General features: G+C 38.7%; 1 protein-coding gene across 4 annotated transcripts in view; it reads right to left on the bottom strand.

Moving 5' to 3' along the window:
* The window catches only part of Nell2 (neural EGFL like 2), a 318,903-nt gene that overhangs the window by 151,763 nt on the left and 145,048 nt on the right, over positions 1–22,092 (bottom strand). For all 4 annotated transcript variants that reach the window (XM_013018840.1, XM_013018838.1, XM_013018839.1 and 1 more), the window contains exon 13: positions 20,002–20,130. In XM_013018840.1, the coding sequence (XP_012874294.1) occupies positions 20,002–20,130 (129 nt within the window). The remainder of the gene's footprint in view (positions 1–20,001; positions 20,131–22,092) is intronic.

Raw genomic sequence — 22,092 nt, 5'->3', positions numbered from 1 at the left:
CAAGTGGTAGAGTGCTAGCCTTGAGCTGAAGAGCTGAGGGACAGTGCCCAGGCCCAGAGTTCAGGCTCCATGACCGGACCCAAAAAAAAAATCTTTTTCTTGCTATTCTTAATATATTATTCTTATATTATTCTTAAATTTGGGTCCCCCAAATTAAAAATAAATCACCAAGGAAGATAAACAGCAGGAAAAACTGGGACAAAGCTGAGAGTGGGTCATAAAACAGTATCTGTGAGGAAAGGTGAGAGAATGGGGAATGTTCAGAAGTCAGGAACAAATGATTGTGGTCTTTAGTCATACAATCATTCCTGATGTCCTGCTTTGTCCATGATACTAACGTAGACAACAGTGGAATAGTTTTGCATAAGATAGATGCATTATCTGACTTGCCTGTATCTTACCTAGTCTTTTGACAAAAAAAAAAAGAAGAATGCAAGTTTGATAAGGAAAACAACACTGGGGCCTCCAACCTAGTCTACAGTCAGGAAGAATGCGACAACTAAGCATAAAACCAAAGGATAAGTCAAGCTACTCACATGAGATAGGAAAGGAAAGGGAACTTCAAACAGGGAAACTATGCTGGAAATGCAGACAGTTTGTATGTTTGAAGATTATATATGGCTAAGCAAAGATTATATATGGTTAAAGAAGTAAGCAGAAGCCATTTTGTGTGTAGAATATTCTTACAACCTGAAGCTCTCCTTTGATTAGTGGATAACTATTGAAGTTGACTGATGGGTATTTTTAGCATATCAGATCTACATGTGAGATAAAAATGTAAAGGCCCAATAGATTGGACAATAAGAGAATAAAATGTCTGACTCTCCACCATTCAATTCTCCCACTTCTGGACCCTGTGAGGATCGCTGTTCTCAATCTTAAGCCACTTTCCAGATAGAGTCCAGCCTGTATAAAAGCATTCCCACCTGGTTGTGCATGTGCGTTTTCTCGAAGGAAGGCTCAGCAAGAGAATAATGTGCAGTAGAGGATGGATCAGACAAAAGCAAAACCAGATGTGAAGAAGAAGGTCACTTGGTTTCAGTTCTTAGATTTATGGCAGCATCATGCAGAAGGAAATATGTGGGATTTAAAAAAAAATGTGAAATCTAAAATTCCTTATGAAGTTGGAACCGACAGGATGTTTATAGAGTAGGAAGCTAAATTCTCCAGATTGGCATCCTCCTTTTTATTTTCCTCAAGAAACAGAAGGGGTCTATTCCTAGGGAAAGGGGAAACTGGGTTACAGAGAAGTATGTCTTTAGATATGCTGAATTTGAAGTGTTTATGGTATATCTGAGTAGAACTGTCAAGAGGAAGTGATATGGTTGGCCCTAGAATTCACTCAGGAGACAGAACTGGGTAAAACAGTTTGTTTGGGAGTCAAACAAAGAGAAGATAATTGAAGTCAGAGTGCTTGTTAGATAGCATCACTCAGGAAGATGTCAGAGGATGAGGTTTAAAAAACTCTATTAAATCAAAGTTCTGAAGAATTTGTGTGTGTGTGCGTGTGTGCTCTCACACACACACACGCCCACGCATCCCAGTTCCGCTTGAACTCAGGGACTGAGTGCTGTCCCTGAACAGCTTCCCTCATGGCTTCTACCACTTGAGCCATAGCTCAACTTCTGGATTGTTGGTGGCTACTTGGACAAAAGAATTTCATAGACTTTCTTGCCTAGGCTGGCCTTGAACCATGATCCTCAGGTCTTAGCCTCTTGAGTAGGCAGAATTACAGGCATGAGCCATCAGCTGAACTTGAGCTTATAAGACACAAGAAAATCTTTCTGGGTGCCAGAGGCTGAGATCGGAAGATGGCAGCAATTCAAAGCCAGCTTGGGCAGGAAAGTCTATGAGATGCTTATCTTCAATTAACCACCAAAAAGCCAGAAGTAGAGCTGTCGTTAAAGTGGTAGAGTGCCAGTCTTGAATAAAAAAAACTTAGCGAGAGAACTCATGTCCTGAGTTCCATCCCTAGTAGCAAAACAACAGAAGAAGAAAAAAAAAGAAATTTAGCTATAAAGAGGAAGGGAGCAATAATACTAAAGCAACAAGAGATGTTAAGTGTTTTAAAATGCTATGGGAAGGGAAAAACAGACAGAAAGCAGTTGAAAACTAAACTTGAAGAGAGAATGGATGGCTCAGGTTTTCTCTGAAGTCAAGAAGATACAGGTTCAGAAGTTGGAAGGACTCAGCCCTCATAGAAGGTGAAAAAAGAATGGGTGAAGATAAAGCGTGTGGATTTATGAAATGGAAGTGAGAGATTAAAGACAATGTTAGCCCTTTCTGCTTTGTTGGTAGAGAGGTTATCTGCTGAGAATCTCTGGGAATGGGGAAGATTTGACACACTCATTTTTGGAAATGAGGTGAAGCTGAGTTCTACAGTAAAGTTACAAAGCAGAGTAGAGGACTTGGCCAGAGCTGGTAAGGAAAAAAAAACATAGCTTCATGGAGCATCAGCTAACATTTGCATGCCATTTTTGCATTGGTCATGTTATATGTGCTGCATGTTAAATCTCACAATAAACCTGAGACCTGGGAAAAGCAGAGGTAGTACCCTCATCTCCACAGGCAAGAAACCTGGATGAGATTGCTGTGTTTCCCAAATGTCATTTATAAGTGAGTACCTGGTCAATGTAGTGAGAATAATCACTCATGATTACCAACATTTCTCCACAATGTGGACCCCCATCTTTGCAGGTTAATTGGCTGGTAACTGCTGGACAAAACACTTAGGTAGCAGAAAACATTGTCTCACCCAAAAACGTGTCTCACTCGCTCCCTTGACTTCCTCTTCTGTGTCAATCTAAATTGGGTTCATATTTTAAGGGCCAGATGAAGAAGTCCCAGTTCATCCTCAGTAGCTTTCCTAACCTCTGTGGCCATGGGCATTCCATCGGGTCTACTCCAAAGCTTATTCATGGCTGCTTAGTGCCTGAATCCACTTTGCTTGAAATTCAGGAACAGACCAGCTCATTTGAATGATTGCCTTGTCATGTTAGATTTGAAAATTAATCAAGTTAAACAGCCTTCTTTCCAGGAGGGCAGATTATTTTTAAAAAATATATTAAAAGCTAATTTAACAAATTTCTATTTATTTTCCCAGAGAACAAGGATTTTAGTCATAACAATATCTAAAGTGCTACTCACTCAGAGTTATTAAATTAATCTAAACATTACATCAGTACTTTCAGGAAAGATATGGAACCAATCCAAATCCCAAATGCTGGCTCATACATAAATCACTGACAGACTCACACTGCCAAATTTGACAATTTTAATCAATGTTTAATGCCCATTAAGAAGTCTGACCTCACAACAACTTACTGTAGATATGGATATATATATATATCTATCCATATGGTCTATCACTTAATCCCAATACTTCATCAACCTATTTATGATCGAGGTATAACAGTTTATAAAACCTACTTTTGGTTTTACAATTCTTCTTTATAATGAAGACAAATGGCTTGGAGAACGTTTAAAATGAGATTAAGGCTGGGTCTGAATGTAAAGTAAAAATGACTATCTTCTTATGCAGTATTAACATCTCAGAGATCTATTTTTATGCCATACAGTGAATAAGAGATGCAACTTAATGTCCTTGCTGCTTCAGCGGGACTTCATGGTCATTAAAGGCAACATCAATTTCCAAAGTGTGGCTGGGTCAGAAGACAGAGGGCTCATGGGAACCATAGAGTAGTCATTGCCCAAGCAAGCTAGGTTCCCTTCCATCATGTAAGGCTCATTCCCCCTCTTCTCTGCCACAGTCAGTTAACTTGTACCTGCTTTCCACAATCCCTGGTTATTGTTGTCTTATAAACAACTGCTTCTGTTCTAACAACTGCTGTCATTTCTATTCATGATATTAACTGTGGAAATAATACTTACTTCATTGTCTTTAACATCTTCTGTTTTCACCCTGTTTGGGTTTTTTAAGGCTAATGAATAGGTGAAGAAAGGAAGATAATTATAAAATGAATACTAATGGTTGTGCTTCATTTTATGCAAAAACTGTGAGCTGACTCAGCATTTAAAAAAAAAACATAACTAACATGTAACCAGAATTTCTTGGAGGGGAAGATAAAGGTGATAATTATAATTAAGTTTCCTTATATTACTGACCCTAGACTCAATGGGGTTTCCAAAAGAAAAACAGACTTTTTTCTATAAAAGTTTTTTAATTGTAAATTAAGCAGGTGGCTCACATATATAAGCCTAGCTACTCAGGAGGCAGAGATATGAGGATCACAGTTTGAAGCCAGCCCAGGCAGTTAACTTCACAAGACTCTTATCTTCAGTTAACCAACAAAAAGCCAGAAGTGGAGGTGTGGCTCAAATGGTAGAGTACTAGCCTTGAGCAAAAAAGCTCAGGGACAGCACCTAGAACCTGAGTTCAAGCCCCAGGACTGGCAAACACAAAAAATTGTAAATAACTTGATGTCCTACATTTCAGTCCAAATGGATGGCATTCTAGGGAAGGCTTTTCTTCTAATAATTTTTATTTCTCTAATTAAAAAATGAAAATGAATGATTGTTTCACATAAGACACCTGAAACCGATTTGTTTAAAGTGAGTTGTTAATGCTAACCATTTCTCTCTAGTACTGATAAACAACTACATGTGTAAGTAATTCTCAAGTATTTAACCTATCATATGTTAATAAAATTCCTGTGGTTACATTTAAAGATGACATATAATTTATAAAGTGAGAACAAATGATACATGCTTTATATCCAATAACTGGTTAAAATATTCAGACCAGATAGGAATTTGGCACAAAGTGGTTTGATTCTGGAAATGATCCATGTTAATTTAGTTATTTAAATAGCTAATGATCAGAACTGGTTTTAAATAAAAGACAGTTTTGTTGTTGCTGTTTTGCTTTTTGTCGGTCATGGGGCTTGGACTTGGAGTTTTTGTGCTCAAAACTAGCACTGTACCACTTTGAGGGAAAAGTTCCACTTATGGTTTTAGGGTAGTTAGTTGCAGATAAGAGTCTCATGGACTTTCCTGTCCAGGCTGGCTTCAAACCGCTAATCCTCAGATCTCAGCCTCCTGAGTAGCTAGGATTATAGGCTTGAGCCACCAGCACCCAACTAAGACACTATTCTTAAGAGTTCTTAAGTAGAACAGTAGAATGCTATAGACTCAAGGTTTTAATAAATTAAAGGTATGATGTTTTCGTTCTAAAAATAAAGTCATATTGTATTAATTGAGTGATACATTAGCATTAGTAAGTATATGTGGAGTGAGTGATATATTAGCATCAGTAAGCGTATGTAGAAAACTTGAGTTTAATGACAAACTTTTACCAAAGGCTTATTTTTCTGGGAGTATTTTTATACACGTAATCGTAGTTAATTTTGCTCCCCAGACAGCCTCATGAAACTATTTCTTGTCATTGACAGATGAAGACAATGATTCTCAGAGATGGTAAGTGACACTCAGAGATATGAAAAATTAAATCAAAGTCCCCTTCCATTCTTTCCATAACAACAGACCTGCACCATGGATCAAAAATGGAGTTATTTTAGTTACTATGTATGAACAGTTTGTACTCATTTGTCAATTCTCAAATTTCTTCAGACAAATATATTTTTTTAAGTACCGGGGCTTCCACATACAAATCTTCCAAAAGTATCCACCTTCATAGCAGAACAGCATTTTAAGCACAACAACTGTGTACAAGTTACTTGACATTATTTGCTTTTCAGTATCAATACAATTTACCAGTGACAATCATAAATACTTGTTTAATGTTGACAAACAATAAAACTAAAAAGAAATGTCAGCCGGCCTCAGTAGATCACACTATAATCCCAGCTACTCAGGAAGTGAGTATCAGGAGAATTACAGTTCGAGGCCAGATAGTCAACCAACTATTTTACTACACATGACTATTGCAACCAAGAGCTGGGTGTTTATAGTATCTGCCTACCATCTCAGTTATGTGGGAAGTGTAAATAGGAGGACTGTGGTCCAGGACTGCCTGGGCATAAATGTGAGTTCCCTCCCCCCAAAAATAATTGAAGCAAAAAGGGTTGGAGGCTTGGCTCAAGTGGTATAACACTTGTTTAGCAAATAGGAGGTCCTGAGTTCAACTCATAGTACCCTGCCCAAAAAAAGAAAGAAAAAGTATAGTATACCAAAAAGTATTCTATCTATCTATCTATCTATCTATCTATCTATCTATCTATCTATATCTATCTATCTATCTATCTATCTATCTGTATAAATATGTATATATATCTGAGTGTCACTTAATATCTCTGAATATCATTCTCTTCATCTATCAGTGACAAGAAATAGTTATATATATATATATATATATATATATATATATATATGTATATCAAAGCAATCCTGGAATTCACTATTAGTTTAGGTGTGCATGCTAATCTCCCTGATTACTGATGAATCTGATGTCTCCTTTAGAAACATCTTCTTGATTATTTCTGAGTGTATCTGGGTGTGCCTGGGAGTTTAGAACTAACTTATACACACTTTCTATTGCTATCCAGTGCCCTGTCCCCAGGGGCATCCTCTGACACTTTTGCGCATCCTCAGAGTCTCTTCCAAGGCAGGTGCATGTTCCTGTTTCCCTGTTTTGTTTTCCTCTCCTCTCACTGAATAGGACAAAGCTTCAAAGCTCTTGAGACCACACACAATACCTTCTGTCTTCACAAGCATAAGACTCATAAATGAAAGAAAAAATAAAGATGTAATTCTACCTCATTTTGCTTTGTTCTTTGGGCTCAACACCTAATGGCAGTCTTATTTCTGCAATAAACATAAATGTTCCCTCTTCTCTATAATCACCTTAGGTTACTGCAACCATAAAATGTTTTGACAACTGGACACCCAGGCCACGCAACCCCTAATGTTCTACAGAAGCCTTGCTTCACCCTTGGCACAAGACCAAAATATCTCAAGAGAGTCACATAAGTAGACAAAGGGAGTGGGGATCACAGTCACCAATGATCCAGGAATATATCTTTGTTTTCCTGGATTCTTAGTTGTGATAGCTAAAAATGTCTCTCACCTTTTCCAAAAGTTTGACAGAATTGTTCTCAGTCAAGAATCACTACTTTGAAGGAGAAAGGAAAGGACTATGGATCTTCGGTGGCCGATATGCTGTGAAATCATCCACAGTGAACAGAACAGCCCCCCAGATCAAAGGGTTTACTGGTCCAAAATGGCTCTTGTGGAAAGCCAAGAGACTAAACCACGCTGATACCCAGAAGTGTATCACCACAGGCTGAATGATTCAGCTGTCTCAGCAGGGATAACAGACTCACTGAAGACTCAATCACTTGGGTGATTTTACCTTCGAAAAGATGTCAACAGAAATAGCCTAGAATCATCCTTTTCTTTTTTACGTTCTTTCTTTTGGTGCTAGTCCTGAGGCTTGAACTCAGGGCCTACTTATTATCCCTGTGATGTTTTTGGGTGGCTTTTGTGTCGTTGTTGTTGTTGTTTTTGTGCTAGTACTCTACCACCTGAGCCACAGTTCCATTTATGGCTTTTTGGTGGCTAATTGGCAATAGGAGTCTCTCATAGACTTTCCTGCCCGGCAAGAATAACACTTTTTAAATTTAGCATCAGTAACAACTGTCTGGGGAAACAGCAAACATTTTGAGAAGAATGAAGGTTGTGTGCATCGTGTGCATTCTCAGGTGATTTGGAGGCAGCTTGATCCACACTCTAAGAAGCAATGTGAGCAAACCAAATCATATACTGACCCTCTTAAAATACACTGAGAACATTAATGATAGGGTTCTGCTCCAGCTGAAAAGAGGTGGAGACCTACCAAATTATGAAGATGATAAATCAGTAGTCTCCATTCTTACAGGAGTAGGAACTGGTGGGCCTTAGAAAGTTCATGAAGTACTATCACACCCAATGGGACAGTTACATATGCATTTTTGTGTCTTCCCAAGCCTGTTTCTGGAACAAATTTTATATGGCCCATAATGCTGCTATAAATATCCAAATGGCCCCTAGAAGAAAAGAAGTCCCCCCCTCCCCGAACCAATTGCTCTTTCAAGTTTTTCCTGCATAATAATCACCTGGAGATCTTATTAACATGCCAAGTCTGACTTAGTAGGCCTGAGATAAAGTCTAAGATGTGCATTTCTCACAAACTCCCAGGAAATGCTTCATGTTACTGGTCCTTGCCACATACACTGTACACTGAAAACTTTTTTTTTTAATTTGCTAAAATACTATTTTTTAAAAAAACAACAGGATTTCTTAAATTAGTCAAAAACCAACAACTGCCCAATTTTCATTTTTATCTGCATCTGGAAAATGGGCATAGTTTTAAATGTTACCTTTCAAGAAAATTAGCTTCAGATCAGAAGCTTAGTAGGTTTGGGTTTTTGACTTATAATTGATGGACATCAATTAGAAGCCTGGAACACAGTATTTCCTCGAAGAATCTTGCATATATATTTTTTGTGAATGCTCAACAAAGATTCTCTATATGAAGTCCAAGGATCAAAACCAATCATAAATCAAATTCCCAAGTCTGTAATTTTACTACAGAGAGAACCAACAAATGGCTCTGTTTAACATATTAATATTTCACTGATAGACGACTGAAGTTATTTCTTCTCTATAGAGAATCTATGTAGTCATAAACTCCAATGGACTGACATTTTTGAGTGTTTTGAGAGAAATGCATCCTTACTGGGAAAAATAACACCCATGTGATTTGCTGTCTAGAAAGGATAGCATGTGGCTACTAGCATTGACTGTCTTCAACTTGCTTTCAGAAACCATGCCTAAGAATATATTCAGAAAGGCTTCATCTTTAAAATGGAAGAGTCCTCCTTTCACGACTCAGAGAACTTTCCTTCAAATTAGTAGAAAAAAAATAAGGCCCTTCTTTTCTGATTTGGATATCAGATATCAATGGTGTTTAAGTTTACAAATGAATGGAAATTGCTTGTGAGTCAGAAAAGCCTGAAGTATCACAAACAGTAAATGATTAAAGAGCCAGCAGAAATGCTACAGTAAGTTCAAATTTAACTGAGTCACCTGGGAGGGATGTGCAGAAATTGCACACTAAGAGAAGGGGTAATTTCCATGAGACACAAAATGCATTATTTCCTAGGCATTGGTAATATGTTTCTCATGGTCTAAATATACTTCAATGTTTCCATATACTCTAATCATCTTGAAAGCTGCTTTTCCTTCTCCTTTTCCTTCTATTCATTCTTCATTTTCTTGGAAATACTTAGGCTGATTTCATGCTTGTTAGACAGGAGCCATGCCTCCAGGCTTTCTTGCAATAGTTGTATTTGAGGTAGGGTCTCATATTTTGTCTAGGGTAGCGTGGACAGTGAGCCTCCTATTTACATTTGCTACTATAGCATGACAGCTTCTACTACCCCCAAAACAGCAATTAGTTGACATGAAGGTCCTGTGAACATTTTTCCCAGGTTGCCCTTAAACCATTATCCATCCTTCTGATTTCTACCTCCCAGTTAGCTAGGATTACAAGTACTTTAGTCTCTGTCTGTCTGTCTGTCTGTCTCTCTCTCTCTCTTTTGCTCTTTCTCTCTCTATATATGTACATGTGCATGTGTGTTTCTCTTTTTCTCTTTAAAATTATAACTGTGGTGCTACTTTTATGTGATAATATGATTCAATATGAATGTGCCCATTTGGTCCAGTGTTATTCCGGGTATGTCTGAGAGCGTCTGAATCACAGTTAGATTTGAATCAGTCCACTGAATGAAGCAGATTTCTCCCTGTAATGAGGATGGACCTCATCCAATTAACTAAAAACCTGAATACAGCAGGTAGGCTGAATAAGAGGGAGATTTCACCTGTCTGTCAGCTTGACTTAGGTACACTGTTCTTTCCCTACCCTTGGACTAAATTTGGACTAAGACTCAGGCTTGATTCTTTTGGTTCTTGGGCTTTTGGACTTAGACTAAAGCCACACTATCAGATCTCCTGGGTCTCTAGCTTGCCAACACAGGTCTTGAAAATTCTCAGCTTTCACAATTACATGAGCCAATTGCTTACAATAATAAATCATATTGGTTCTGTTTCTCTGGAGAATCTTAGCTAATACAGTGTCCTTGGACTTTTTTTATTTGGAAAACTTTTTCATAATATACCAAAGAAAGTGCATCATTAACTATAGTTCTGAAAGCTCCGATGTCTGCTAGAATTCCCTAATTAATCTCAGAGGGCTCAGTTCTCTGGATTATTTATCCCAGCTGTGTTAGCAGGCCTCCCATTAGCTCCGATGGGGATTCTTGTGCTGTGCTTGCAATCAAAGAATTCCGTTCATTCTATAGTACCTTTCCCTTCATATTTTGTGGAGCAATTCTGTGGGGCTACCTTTCATTTTTTACTCTTAAAGAAAAACTAAGAAATGCAGGGGTTACCTGTATTTCATAGTTAATGACGATATAATGATATGGCAATGTCCAGAATTAATGACTAAATGAAACAGTGGTAACATGATAAGGAGCTCAGAAAGGGAAAGAATGAGAAGGGGGACAGAAAGAAAGGAAAAGGCAAAGGAAGGGAAGAGAAGGGGAAGAGGGAAGAAAGGGAGGAAAGAAGGGAGGAAGGGAGGGAAGGAGGTAGGGAAAGTTAAAAGGGTAGGATCACATAGAACTGACTCAATGTAAGGAATGGCATTAAGGAATGTCAATGAGCTGCTTCATGGATGGACTACAAATCTGTTTCCATTTTATTTTTTTAAAGATTTTTTTATTGTAAAGATACTGTAGAGAAGGATTACAGTTACATGAGCAAGGTAATGAGTACATTTCCTAGTGAGCATTGTTACCCCCTCCTTTGTTTTTCCCCTACTATCCTTTCCCTCCCCACCTCCCCAACTCCTCCCTTCCCCACACCCCCCCCCCAAGTTGTAAAGTTCATTTTCAACATAATGTCTTGTACGTCTAATTGTTACAATGGGTCAACCTGTATCCTTGTTTCAGCATTTTGTTATTTCCTTTTTAGAAATATATGGTAACTTTGCTTTGTCCATATGCCAGAATGCCTTAAAGTACAGAAGAAAGAAGGTGGAAAAGGCACCACTACCCAAAGCATAGAATTAAAGACAAAAATGAAAGAGGAAGGGAAAAAATGTTTCTAAAGTGAGAAACAAAAAAATAGAGATTTGAGCTGAATGTCTAAATGTAATCATTTATAATTTTTGTTTTGGAATTTATCAAGCCTGAGAAAATAGCAAGTAATAAACATGTTTAACATTCCAATCCTCAGATCCCATTTGCACTTACGAATCACTGGTACATCAGCTAGACACTTCATATTCAAATGAATTTGATCTGAAAGCTGTAGACAGAATAAAAATCTTAGGGAAAAAATCTAGCATGGTCACAAAAAGCAATGTTGGCGAACTCTCAGGACTTGACATAATTTTTATATGCTTGCCATGTACCAATGTACATATCATTTAACAAATAAAGTGAGTATGATGAATGGATTCATTTTTGTACTTCAGAAAATCATTTTTGAAGTCCAAAGCAAAATAGCAATTTAAAACAAAGGAATCCCCTTTTAAATACAAAAATCAATATCACAATTAGACTTTCTTAACTGCAATATAAACACAACTCAATAAGTTCAATGCTTCTCGTGAGCCAATTATTTGTGATAAGTAGCCCTAAAAGTGCCCATGTTCAGCTTAGTAAGCATGTGAGGCCATCAATAAATAATATTCTGTGTGTGTGTGTCCATATTGAGGTTTGAACTCAGGACCTGGGAGCTGTCCAGTTGTCTGTTTGTTTTGTGTTTGTTTGTTTTAAGGCTAGCACTTCCACTTGAGCTTTTTGCATTTGGGTGGTTAATTGGAGCTAAGAGTCTTGGGTACTTTCCTGCCTGGGCTGGCTTTGAACCTTGATCCTCAGATCTCAACCTCCTGAGTAGCTAGAATTACAGGTATGTGCCACTAACACCCAGCCCAATTTCTTCACTATTGCCCCTATTTTAGAAGTTCAGCAAAACTCAAAGAAAATGAAGAATCTATGACCACAGGAGAATTACAGTAGAAAATTCACAGACATAAATCTGAATACTTCAAAAATAGTACCGTATATAATAAGGTATAGTACAATTGGATAATGGTCATATGCCAATAGAGGAGAGGTACTTAATTGGTCCATCAGAAAAAAATAAAGGAGAAATTAAATCTATGTGCCCTCTAAATTCACGAGAGAAGTATTCAAAGAGAATTGTAATAATTAGTATATGCCTAGGATAATCCTAGCAGAGGTTCACAACAGCTCAATAGCTATATAAATATGACCACATAAAATGATGCTTATCAAAATGATCTCCATGATATGGACACAAGATAGGTTTTTTATGGTTGTTTCCTTTTTCTTTTTCTTTTTAGTGTACTGTTTGTAGTTACTTCTTTTGTCTTTCTTTTTTTTCCCCCCTGTGGTGTATTCCTCATGGTCACTTTCTGATTTTGGTACTCTTTGTCTTATATGTAAGTTTGTCTGATTTGGGGAGGGGAAAGGGGAATCACAGAAAAAGTGGAACCAAGCGTGAGCCAATGCAACAAAGATACTCACTAAACATTATGATTGAAATGAACTTTACAACTTGGGGGAGGGAAAGTAGGAGAAAATGAGGGAAGAGGGGTGACACTGCTCCACAAGAGATGTACTTATTATAGTACTTATGTAACTATAACCCTCTGTACATCACCTTTACAATAAAATAAAAGAGACTAAGAAAAGATCAAGCAGAATCCTGGAGGATTATTAAATTCTAGATAACTGTGCAAAAAAAAAAAAAAAGCAAAAGATCTTCTGGCCAATGTCTTGATTTCTCAGGCCTGATCTAAGAAAGTGCCACCCACGGGGTTGCCTAGACCACCAGGACTCCTCATCTCACAGTCCTGGGGAATCAAAATGTGAACAAGATATTGGCAAGGCTGTGAAGGATCGTGTGTTCCAGGCCCCTCATCTGGCCGCTGCCACACAACCACCATTGACACTCAGTGGTTCTTGGCTTTACTAGCCCGTCCTCCCGACCTCTGCCTTCAACTTCACATCACACTCTTCCTGTGTCTGTCTGAAATTCTCTTTTTAAAAAAAATAAGGACAGCAGTCCTTCTGAAGGAGGGTCTCACTCTAGTTAACGTCATCTAACGTCATCTTTGCTTCATGAATTACACCTGATACATCCCACATTCTGAGATGCCCGGCATGAACTCCAGCCTTTGTACTGGCAGTTCCTGAATTGTCATGCACAATTGAAATGGTCATGAGAGCAAAGGGTGACCTGAGAAGGAAAAAATGGAGACAAATTATCTTGGGTCATATGACCCAGAGTCTTGAGACTGTGCCAAAAGAGTTGAAGTTGTGGTGAACAGGGAAGAAAGCACCATACGCTCTGAAGCAGAGCGGATGGGATTTTGTGAACCTTCATCTGGAGAATGGGTTCTGGGTGAAGAAAGGTAGGAAGAGAAAAGTGGGCAGGGTGACAAGGGAGCAGGACATGTTGAGAAAAAGTGACTTCTGGCAAAGGGAATGAGAATGAAAAGATACAAAATGGCCGAGCAAAAGTGTTCTATCAATTAGGAGTTTATGCATATCTGGTTTAGGATTCAGACTGTAACAAATGATTCCCCAGATTTTGGTTAATTTGAAGACATGTCTCACAAACTTACTTCAATCCTTATTAATGATATATCAATTGCCATTTCTGTAATTACATGGAATAGACAACTACAGAAATGATCCACTTCTGCAACACACTTTTCTTTTTAGTAGTGTGCCATAAGAAGTCTGGATAGTCCAGGCCCTGGGGACTCACACTTACAGTCTTAGCTCTCACAGGAGGCTGAGATCTGAGAATCAGAGTTCAAAGTTAGCCCAGGCAGGAAAGACTGTGAGCCTTATCTCCAGCTATCCAACAAAAAGCCAGAAGTGGAGGTGTGGCTGAAGTGGCAGAGAACCAGCACCAGCTTTAAGTGAAAAAGCTGAACAAGAGCATGAGGCCCTGTGTTCCAGCCCCAGTCCCCCACACCCCGACCCAGAACACACACATTAAGAAACAAAACTTAAATTGCAAAAACAACAATGACTTGACATTTGGGAATTAGGAAAAAAAAAAAAGCAGAATGCCACAATGACCCTTCACTATATTCTCCTGAAAAGTCCAATATGAAACAAAAAGATAGAGTCAAGTAACAAAAATTCACTCAATTTTCAGTTAAAAAAAAAACCATGTAGGAAAGAACCATCTGGAAACATGATTTCCACCCTATGCTTGGCAAGTCTTGTAGGGAGATAACATACACTGACAAAAGGCCAAATAAATGGTAGATTATTTTATGATTTGTTAAGAATTTATAGGAGATGAGAGACAGAATATACAGTTCACAACCCAATCCCCTTTGTTTTGGTGCCAGTAATGGTGCTTGAACTCAGGGACTGGTTCTTGGCACTCTTATCACTTGAGCCACAGCTCCACTTCTGGCATTTTGAGGGTTAATTAGAGGTAAGAGTCTCACAGACTTTCCTTCCCAGGCTGGTTTTCAACCGTGGTCCTCAGCTCTCAGACTGTTAAGTAGTTATGATTACAGGTGTGAATCGCTGTCCATTTGCTCTGTCTCACTATGGGTACCTTTGACATGTTGTGATACAGCCCCAAGCCCTCCTTAGATACTGAACGGATTACTTGAACTTCTATTCCTTATGATTACCTGGTCTCAGGTAATTTGTTACAGTGACAGAAAATGGACTTAGACGCAGCTGACTCTTTCCTAAGGTTCTGTGGCATAGCCTTCCCTTCCATTCCACACTTCTGCCCTGATTTTGCTTTCATCTTCCCTATAAATGCTCAATTGTGGCTTAAAAGTCTCTAGGTAATCTCGCCTTTCCCTAAGAGACATTTTATATACCAAAGAATCTCACATTTTATATCCAACTTAAACCTCTCTGAAAGCCAGATCCACATATATTGAATTAGATGTCCCAAAGGCACCACCAACCCAAAGTGATTTTTCTCACCCAATCTATTCCCTAAGTAACCGAAATTTGCCCATTTGGGGCTAGAAACCAGAGAACCAACCACCCCCTCTCTCCTCATCATCTACTGTCAGTGAATAATCAGAACTGCTTCGCTTTACTTACAAATGCATCCACATCTCGATTTTAATTTTTAAGGCAAGACTCTACTGTCTCACATTCACTCTTTAGCCCATACCCAGTCTTTCCCACATACATCCTGCCATGGAAAGAAATAGTTTATTTAAAACTCACATGCCATCATGACAATTATCTGCTTATTCCTTCCTTTAGCTTTCCCTATACTTTCCCATTTATTCATTTATTGTGCTGGTACTGGGACTTGAACTCAGGACCTCAGTGTTGTTCCTTAGCTTTTTTTTGCTCAAGAATAGCACTCAACCACTTGAGCCACAGTTTCACTTCTGGCTTTTTTTGCTAGTTAAGTGGAGATAAGAGTCTCAAGGACTTTTCTGCCCAGGCTGTCTTTGAACTGTGATCCTCAGATCAAAGCCTCTTGAGTAGCTAGGAATACAAGTGTGAGCCATTGTATCCACTCCCGGTACTTTGAATGGCACCTTACGCTTTAGTATGACTTCCAAGGTCCTGATTCCCACCCCCAGTCTCATCAGGCACCCTGCCCTCATGCTCCACCCCAGCTACCAAGCCTTCCCTCGGAACTTAACCAGGGCTTCTCTCGACAGAAGGAAGATTCCCTTCTTTTCCATTCTCCCTTGACAACTAGATGACTTTCCCTTCCTCTTCAAATTTCAGAATCTTTATGCAAAATTTCCCACTCCACCACCTACACAGACCACGCTCATCACCCTAAGATCCGATTTCTTCTTCAGGGTATTTGCCACAATTGTGATTACATATTACTCGGCATAATGATCGATTTATAAGCTTTCTTGCCTGAAAACATATCAGTAAGGTATATCTCCATTCGCTGCTCTAGTCTTGCACAAAGTAGGCACTCAATAAATATTTGTGAAATGAAGAAAGGAACTGCAGCATTACCAGTGCTATAACAACCCCGAACAAGCAACCTGGTAAAAATCAATAGACTCAATTACAGCCATGTCATTAAAACAGCCCCACGGATTTAGTAAATGAGATTTATGTTACTCATAAACTATCCCTTTTTATGCATTGTGATAAGCCTAATATTTCACAGACCCAGGGCCCTACAAGACCAACGGCTGATAAATTATGTGAAAGTCTTCAGGCACAAAACTGCTTCTAAGAAGTAAAACACCCTCAAGCCAGGCACCAGTGGCTCACTCCTGCAATCCTAGACACTCAGGAGGCTGAGATCTGGAGTTCATGATTTGAAGCCAGCCCAGGCAGGAAAGTCCATGAGACTCTTATTCCAACTAACCATAAAGTCAATAGTGGAGCTGTACCTCAACTGGGAGAATAACAAAGCCACAAAGCTAATAGAGAATAATCAGGCCTGAGTTCAAGCCCCAGGACCTCCCCCATTTGTATTGTGGGGTTTCATATGCACATTGATAATATCAACGGTGCCTATTATATGTCAGAGATCTCAAATAGAATGGAAATGCATTACTTTACTGAGAAGGTTCACCTCTACCTTATGTAAGAATAAAACTCATTAGGGAAAAGTGAAGTTACATAAAATCTTTTAAAATGAGGAATGGAATTTTAAATAAATCTGCACTAGAAATATGAAAGGAAAGACATATGTCCTTCTTTCAGAAAAAAAGAATGTCCCTTTAGAATTTTAGCAGAAGCATTAAAAGAAATACCTCAATCAACATGGGTATCATTGCTGATGCCTGTAATTAACCTACTCAGAAGACAGGAGATCTCAACAAAAACCTGGGTGTGGTGGTACAGTCTGTTATCCCAACTACATGGAAGGTATAGGTTAGAAGGGCTGTAGTTTGGGGCCAGTCCAGGCAAAAATGAAATCGTATATGAAAAATAATGAAAGCAGAAAAGAGCTAGGGAATATGGCTCAAAAGTGGTAGAGCACCCACCTAGCAAGCAGAAAATTGGAGTTCAAACCCCAGTGTATTTAACATCTGAAATAGGTATTTAGAATCTTAAAAACAATTTTTTGAAAGATGCATACCAAAAAAGTAATATTTGATTTAAAGGTCAATTTTTTTTGGGGGGGGTCCGGTCGTGGGGCCTGAATTCTGGGCCTAGGCGCTGTCCCTCAGCTCTTCAGCTCAAGGCTAGCGCTCTACCACTTGAGCCACAGTGCCACTTCCAGCTTTTTTTCTTTTCGCTTATGTGGTGCTGAGGAATCAAACCCAGGGCCTCAGGCATGCAAGGCAAGCGCTCTACCACTGAGCCAACTTCCCAGTCCCAAAGGTCAATATTTTTTTATTATGAAAATACTGTACATAGGGGTTACAATTACATGGGCAAGATAACGAGTACATTTCTTATCAAGCATTGTAGCCTCCTCCTTTGTTTCCCCTTCCCATCCCTTCCCAGCCTCCCGCCCCCTCTCCACCCAATCCTCCCCGGCCGCCGCCCCCCCCCATCCGCACCAAAGTTGTAAAGTTCGTTTTCGACATAACGACTTGTACATCTCATTGTTGCAATGGGTCCACCAGTATCCCTATTTAAATGATTTGTTTTTCTCCTTCCCCTCCACAAATTATACCGATATCAAATACAGTGAAAGCAGGGGTTATACCATGGGGGAGGGACCTACAAAGCAACAAAGAAATAATCTTATAAATGCATTAGAAACAATCACATGAAAGAAAAAAAACATTTGAATACATATCTTAGGGTTCATTTCCCTAACATCAACTTATCTGACCTTTTCTGCTTGACTCAGACATATACTAGATTTTGCAAATAAGGGAAACCATGGGACTTATGTTTCTTTGGGCCTGGCTTACTTCACTTAATATAATTTTTTCCAGGCCTTTCCATTTCCTAACAAATGGGGCAATGTCATTCTTTCTGATGGAGGCATAGAATTCCATTGTGTAGATATACCACATTTTCTTGATCCATTCATCTACTGAGGGCCAGCTGGATTGGGTCCATATCTTAGCTATAGTAAATAATGCTGCAATAAACATAGTCGTGCTGGTAGCTTTAGTGTGGTCTTGTTTGTGATCATTTGGGTAAATGCCCAAAAGTGGGATTGCTGGGTCATAGGGGAGCTCTATGTGGAGTCTTTTGAGGAACCTCCATAGTACTTTCCAAAGTGGTTGAACAAGTTTACACTTCCACCAACAATGCAGTAAGGTTCCCTTCTGTCCACATCCCCTCCAGCATCTGTTGTTATTAGAGTTCTTGATTTTAGCCATTCTAACTGGGGTGAGGTGGTATCTCAATGTTGTTTTGATTTGCATTTCTTTTATGGCTAGGGAGGTTGAGCATTTCTTCATGTGTCTATTGGCCATCCTTCTTTCCTCTTCAGAGAAGTTTCTCTTTAAGTCTTTAGCCCACTTATTTATTGGGCAGTTGTTTCTTTGAGGATTTGTTGTTGGGGGGCTTAATTTTTTGAGTTCAAGGTATATTTTAGATATGAGACCCTTGTCTGTTGTATGGCTAGTGAAGATCTTCTCCCAATCCGTGGGCTTTCTATTGATCTTGCTAGCTATGTCCTTTGCCATGTAGAAGCTCTGCAATTTCATACAATCCCATTTGTCCAACCTTTCTTTAATTTGTTGTGTTTCTGGGTCTCTATTAAGAAAATTTCGGCCTGTGCCAACAAGACCTATGGTTTCTCCTATTCTATCCTGTGCCAAAGGTCAATTTTTTAATGACTCTGTGTGTGTGTGTGTGTGTGTGTGTGTGCGCGCGCGCACGTGTGTACACGCACACACATGTGCATCTTGTGTGTGCCAGTCCTGGAGCTTTAACTCAGGGCCAGGGCACTGTTCCTCAGCTTTTATGCTCAAAGCTAGCACTCTACCACTTGAGCCACAGCTTCATTTCCAGATTTTTTTGTTGACTAATCGGAGATGAGTCTCACAGACTTTCTTGCCCAGGCTGGCTTTGAGACATGATCCTCAGATCTCAGTCTCCAGTAACTGCTACTTTTTTTTTAATACAGAGGGGGAAAAGTCTAATGCTAAAGGCAACAATAAAAATTCATTTCTCCGGGGTCAATACATTGTGCTATAGACAGAGGCTGCTTGTTTATGCCTAAGGTCTTCCGCCTTCTAGGACCCATGGCAAATGCTCAACATTTGGACTAGGTAACACTACAATCCTCCTCTCTAAGTCTCCAAATACCAAATGCCACCAAGTCTGTGTTCTCATTTGTAGGACCCAGGAGATAATCATGTCATTAATGGGAATGATTTACATATCTGCCTCAGGTAAGTGACAAATTACCATACCTCACGGACTTTATGGGGGGTCTATAGGAATAAAGCCAGAGCCAAGTGAATGCCTCGGGTCTTTCACTGTCTTTGCACTGTTTCTGTGAAATAATCAACCACCTTGTACATTAGTTAAAAAAATTTTAAGTAACTAGAAAATGATTTACTCTATTGGATCTATTTACTAAATTCCACAGAGCATAAACATAACCACTGGGATTACTTATCATAGCAAACAAAAAAAAATTAACAGAAGGTACTTTATCTTCTGTTAATTGATTGCCTTTGTTACACCACATTGTCTGAAAAAAAAAATCTGCCTACAATTCTAACTGCAAGCCACAGTAATCATGTCAATATGTGAGCTATCTGAATATCTAATTATGAAGAAAAAGAAGGCAATTTCACAGTGGAAGTATTGTTCTAATTCAAGAAACAAGCCATATGAACTTATTAGTCTGACATATAGCAGATAGCTGAAAAACTTTAATTTGAAAGATAATTATTTTTAGCTGATTAATATGCTTCAAATTAAATTCACTGCGTTTAATGGGCTCATCAACTTGACAACCTGGGAAATTAATAAATTCAGCATGCAGTAATCCTAGGAAATTGATCGAGCCAAGCTTCTCATCGTTATGAGGATTTACCTTCACAGTAGGCATTGTCCTCCCGAAGAGCCCGAAAGCCATCGCGACAGCTGCACACAGCCCTGTCATTCAGATTTCTGCACACAGAATTCTCCATGCAATTGTGCCTCTCAGAGCAAAAGTCATAACCTACAAGACAAGAAAAAGCGTTATTACGGTAAAAGAAACAATGACAAGATAAAGTATGTGATTCATAATTTCCTTTCATTAAAAAAAGATTTTAATTTCATTTATTTTTTGTTTATGTGGTATTAAGAAGTTGAGCCCAGGGCCTCATATATGCTAGGCAAGTGCTCTACCACTAAGCCACATTCACAGCCTATTTCCTTCCATGTTAAAGCTACGTTTTTCTCTAAACAGAGATTTTTTTTTTAGTTAATATCTTTATGATGTACTATATCAAAATTCTTGATGTTTTATTGGATTATTTCCTACTTCCTGTGAATGTGAATTCCATGTTCTCTCCCTCCCTCCTTCCTTCCTTCCCTCCTCTCTCTCCTCCTTCCCCCTCCCTCCCCCCCCTCTCCCTCTACTCTCTTCTGGCTTGAACTCAGTACCTGGTACTGGCCCCTGTTCTTGAGCTTTTGTACTCAAGGCTACTTCTCTCCTACCTGAGCCACAACTCCACTTCTAGCCTTTTGTGTGTGTGCTTAATTGAAGATAAGAGTCTCACAGACTTTCCTGCTTGGCCTCAGATTTCACCCACCAAAGTGGCTAGGATTATAGGCATGAGCCACTGGCACCCAACTTCTCTTCTCTTCTCTTCTTCCCTCCTTCCTTCCTTCCTTCCTGCCCTCCCTCCCTCCCATACTCCCTCCTTCCTTCCTTCCTTCCTTCCTGCCTTCTTTCCTTCCTTCCTGCCCTTCCTCCCACCCTCCCTCCCTCCCTTCCTTCCTTCTTTCTACGATTTTAGAAACACTGCACAGGCTCAGATTCTCCATGCATTTAAAAAAAAAAAAAAAACAAGTAGATCCAAGTCCAAAATGAAGGGCTACAGCCTTTACATTATCAATACCCACAGAAGATAGCAATCAAGCCGCATGAAATAGGCCCATTGTATACTGAGGAACTAAAATGGACATTCAGATTGAAAGAAAAAGTTTTTGAAATGTGCTCAAAACTAAATTTTATCACCTTAAATTTCTCATGAGCTTATTAAGGCAAAATGTGACCTCTGAGATGTGGTCAAAATGAAAATTATATCGTTTTAATCTAATTTTCTCTGGAAATCTGCAGAGTGACCTCCTCAAAAGAAAGTGAATTTTTTTGTGAATTACAGATATTTCAAAGATTGCAGAATCGTTATGAAAGGAAAGAAAAACGAAACTCATAAACAGTGACACCAATCATATGTAATTTCTCAGGATTTCTTTCTCCTATTGAAACCCCTTCTTCAAAGAAGACATAAAAGGCTGAAATGCAAAGGCTCAAACACTACAACCCATATGTAATAGAAATTACATGATTATACATCATTTGGCAAATTTTTAAATTGCCTACCGCATAAATTTTCTATCTAGTTTTATATTGTCTAATGAATTAGCAAAGAATAAAAGGGGAGAGGAAAAGGCTATTTCATACAACTTAGAATAAAATCATCTCTGTATGGTCCAGAAAAAAAGTACTTTTACTTAAGAAAATTATGAACTTCTAAATTGGATTAGTTCTAAGCACACCCATACCCATTGTGATGGAAGAAGATGCACATTCTTAATGGTCAGTGCCTGAGTGAAACATATCAACCCATGAAATGCAATATGATAGACAATAAAATGCTATTGTTATAATTTAATAAGCTTTAAGAAGGGCAATATTCTTAAAAAGAAATAATGCCATTAAAAAGAAACAAAAATTGAGACCTATTGATGACTTCCATAAAAGTAAAATAAAATGTGTTTAAAGATGAAAAATATACTCAATAAACATTTAAATCACTTGGAAAGTTAAACTTCTCTTGAAAATACTTTTCACAACCTAAGTTATCAGGATTAAGGCTGAATATTTAGAAGTAAAATTTTTGAGAAAAGTTAAAAAAAAATACTTGCCCCCTGGGTGACAGTGATCATGCCTTTAATCCTAGCTATGCAAGAG

Source organism: Dipodomys ordii, unplaced genomic scaffold (genome assembly GCF_000151885.1).
Source record: "Dipodomys ordii isolate 6190 unplaced genomic scaffold, Dord_2.0 Scaffold42, whole genome shotgun sequence".
NCBI lineage: Eukaryota > Metazoa > Chordata > Mammalia > Rodentia > Heteromyidae > Dipodomys > Dipodomys ordii.
This window is presented reverse-complemented; position numbering and strand designations above follow the sequence as displayed.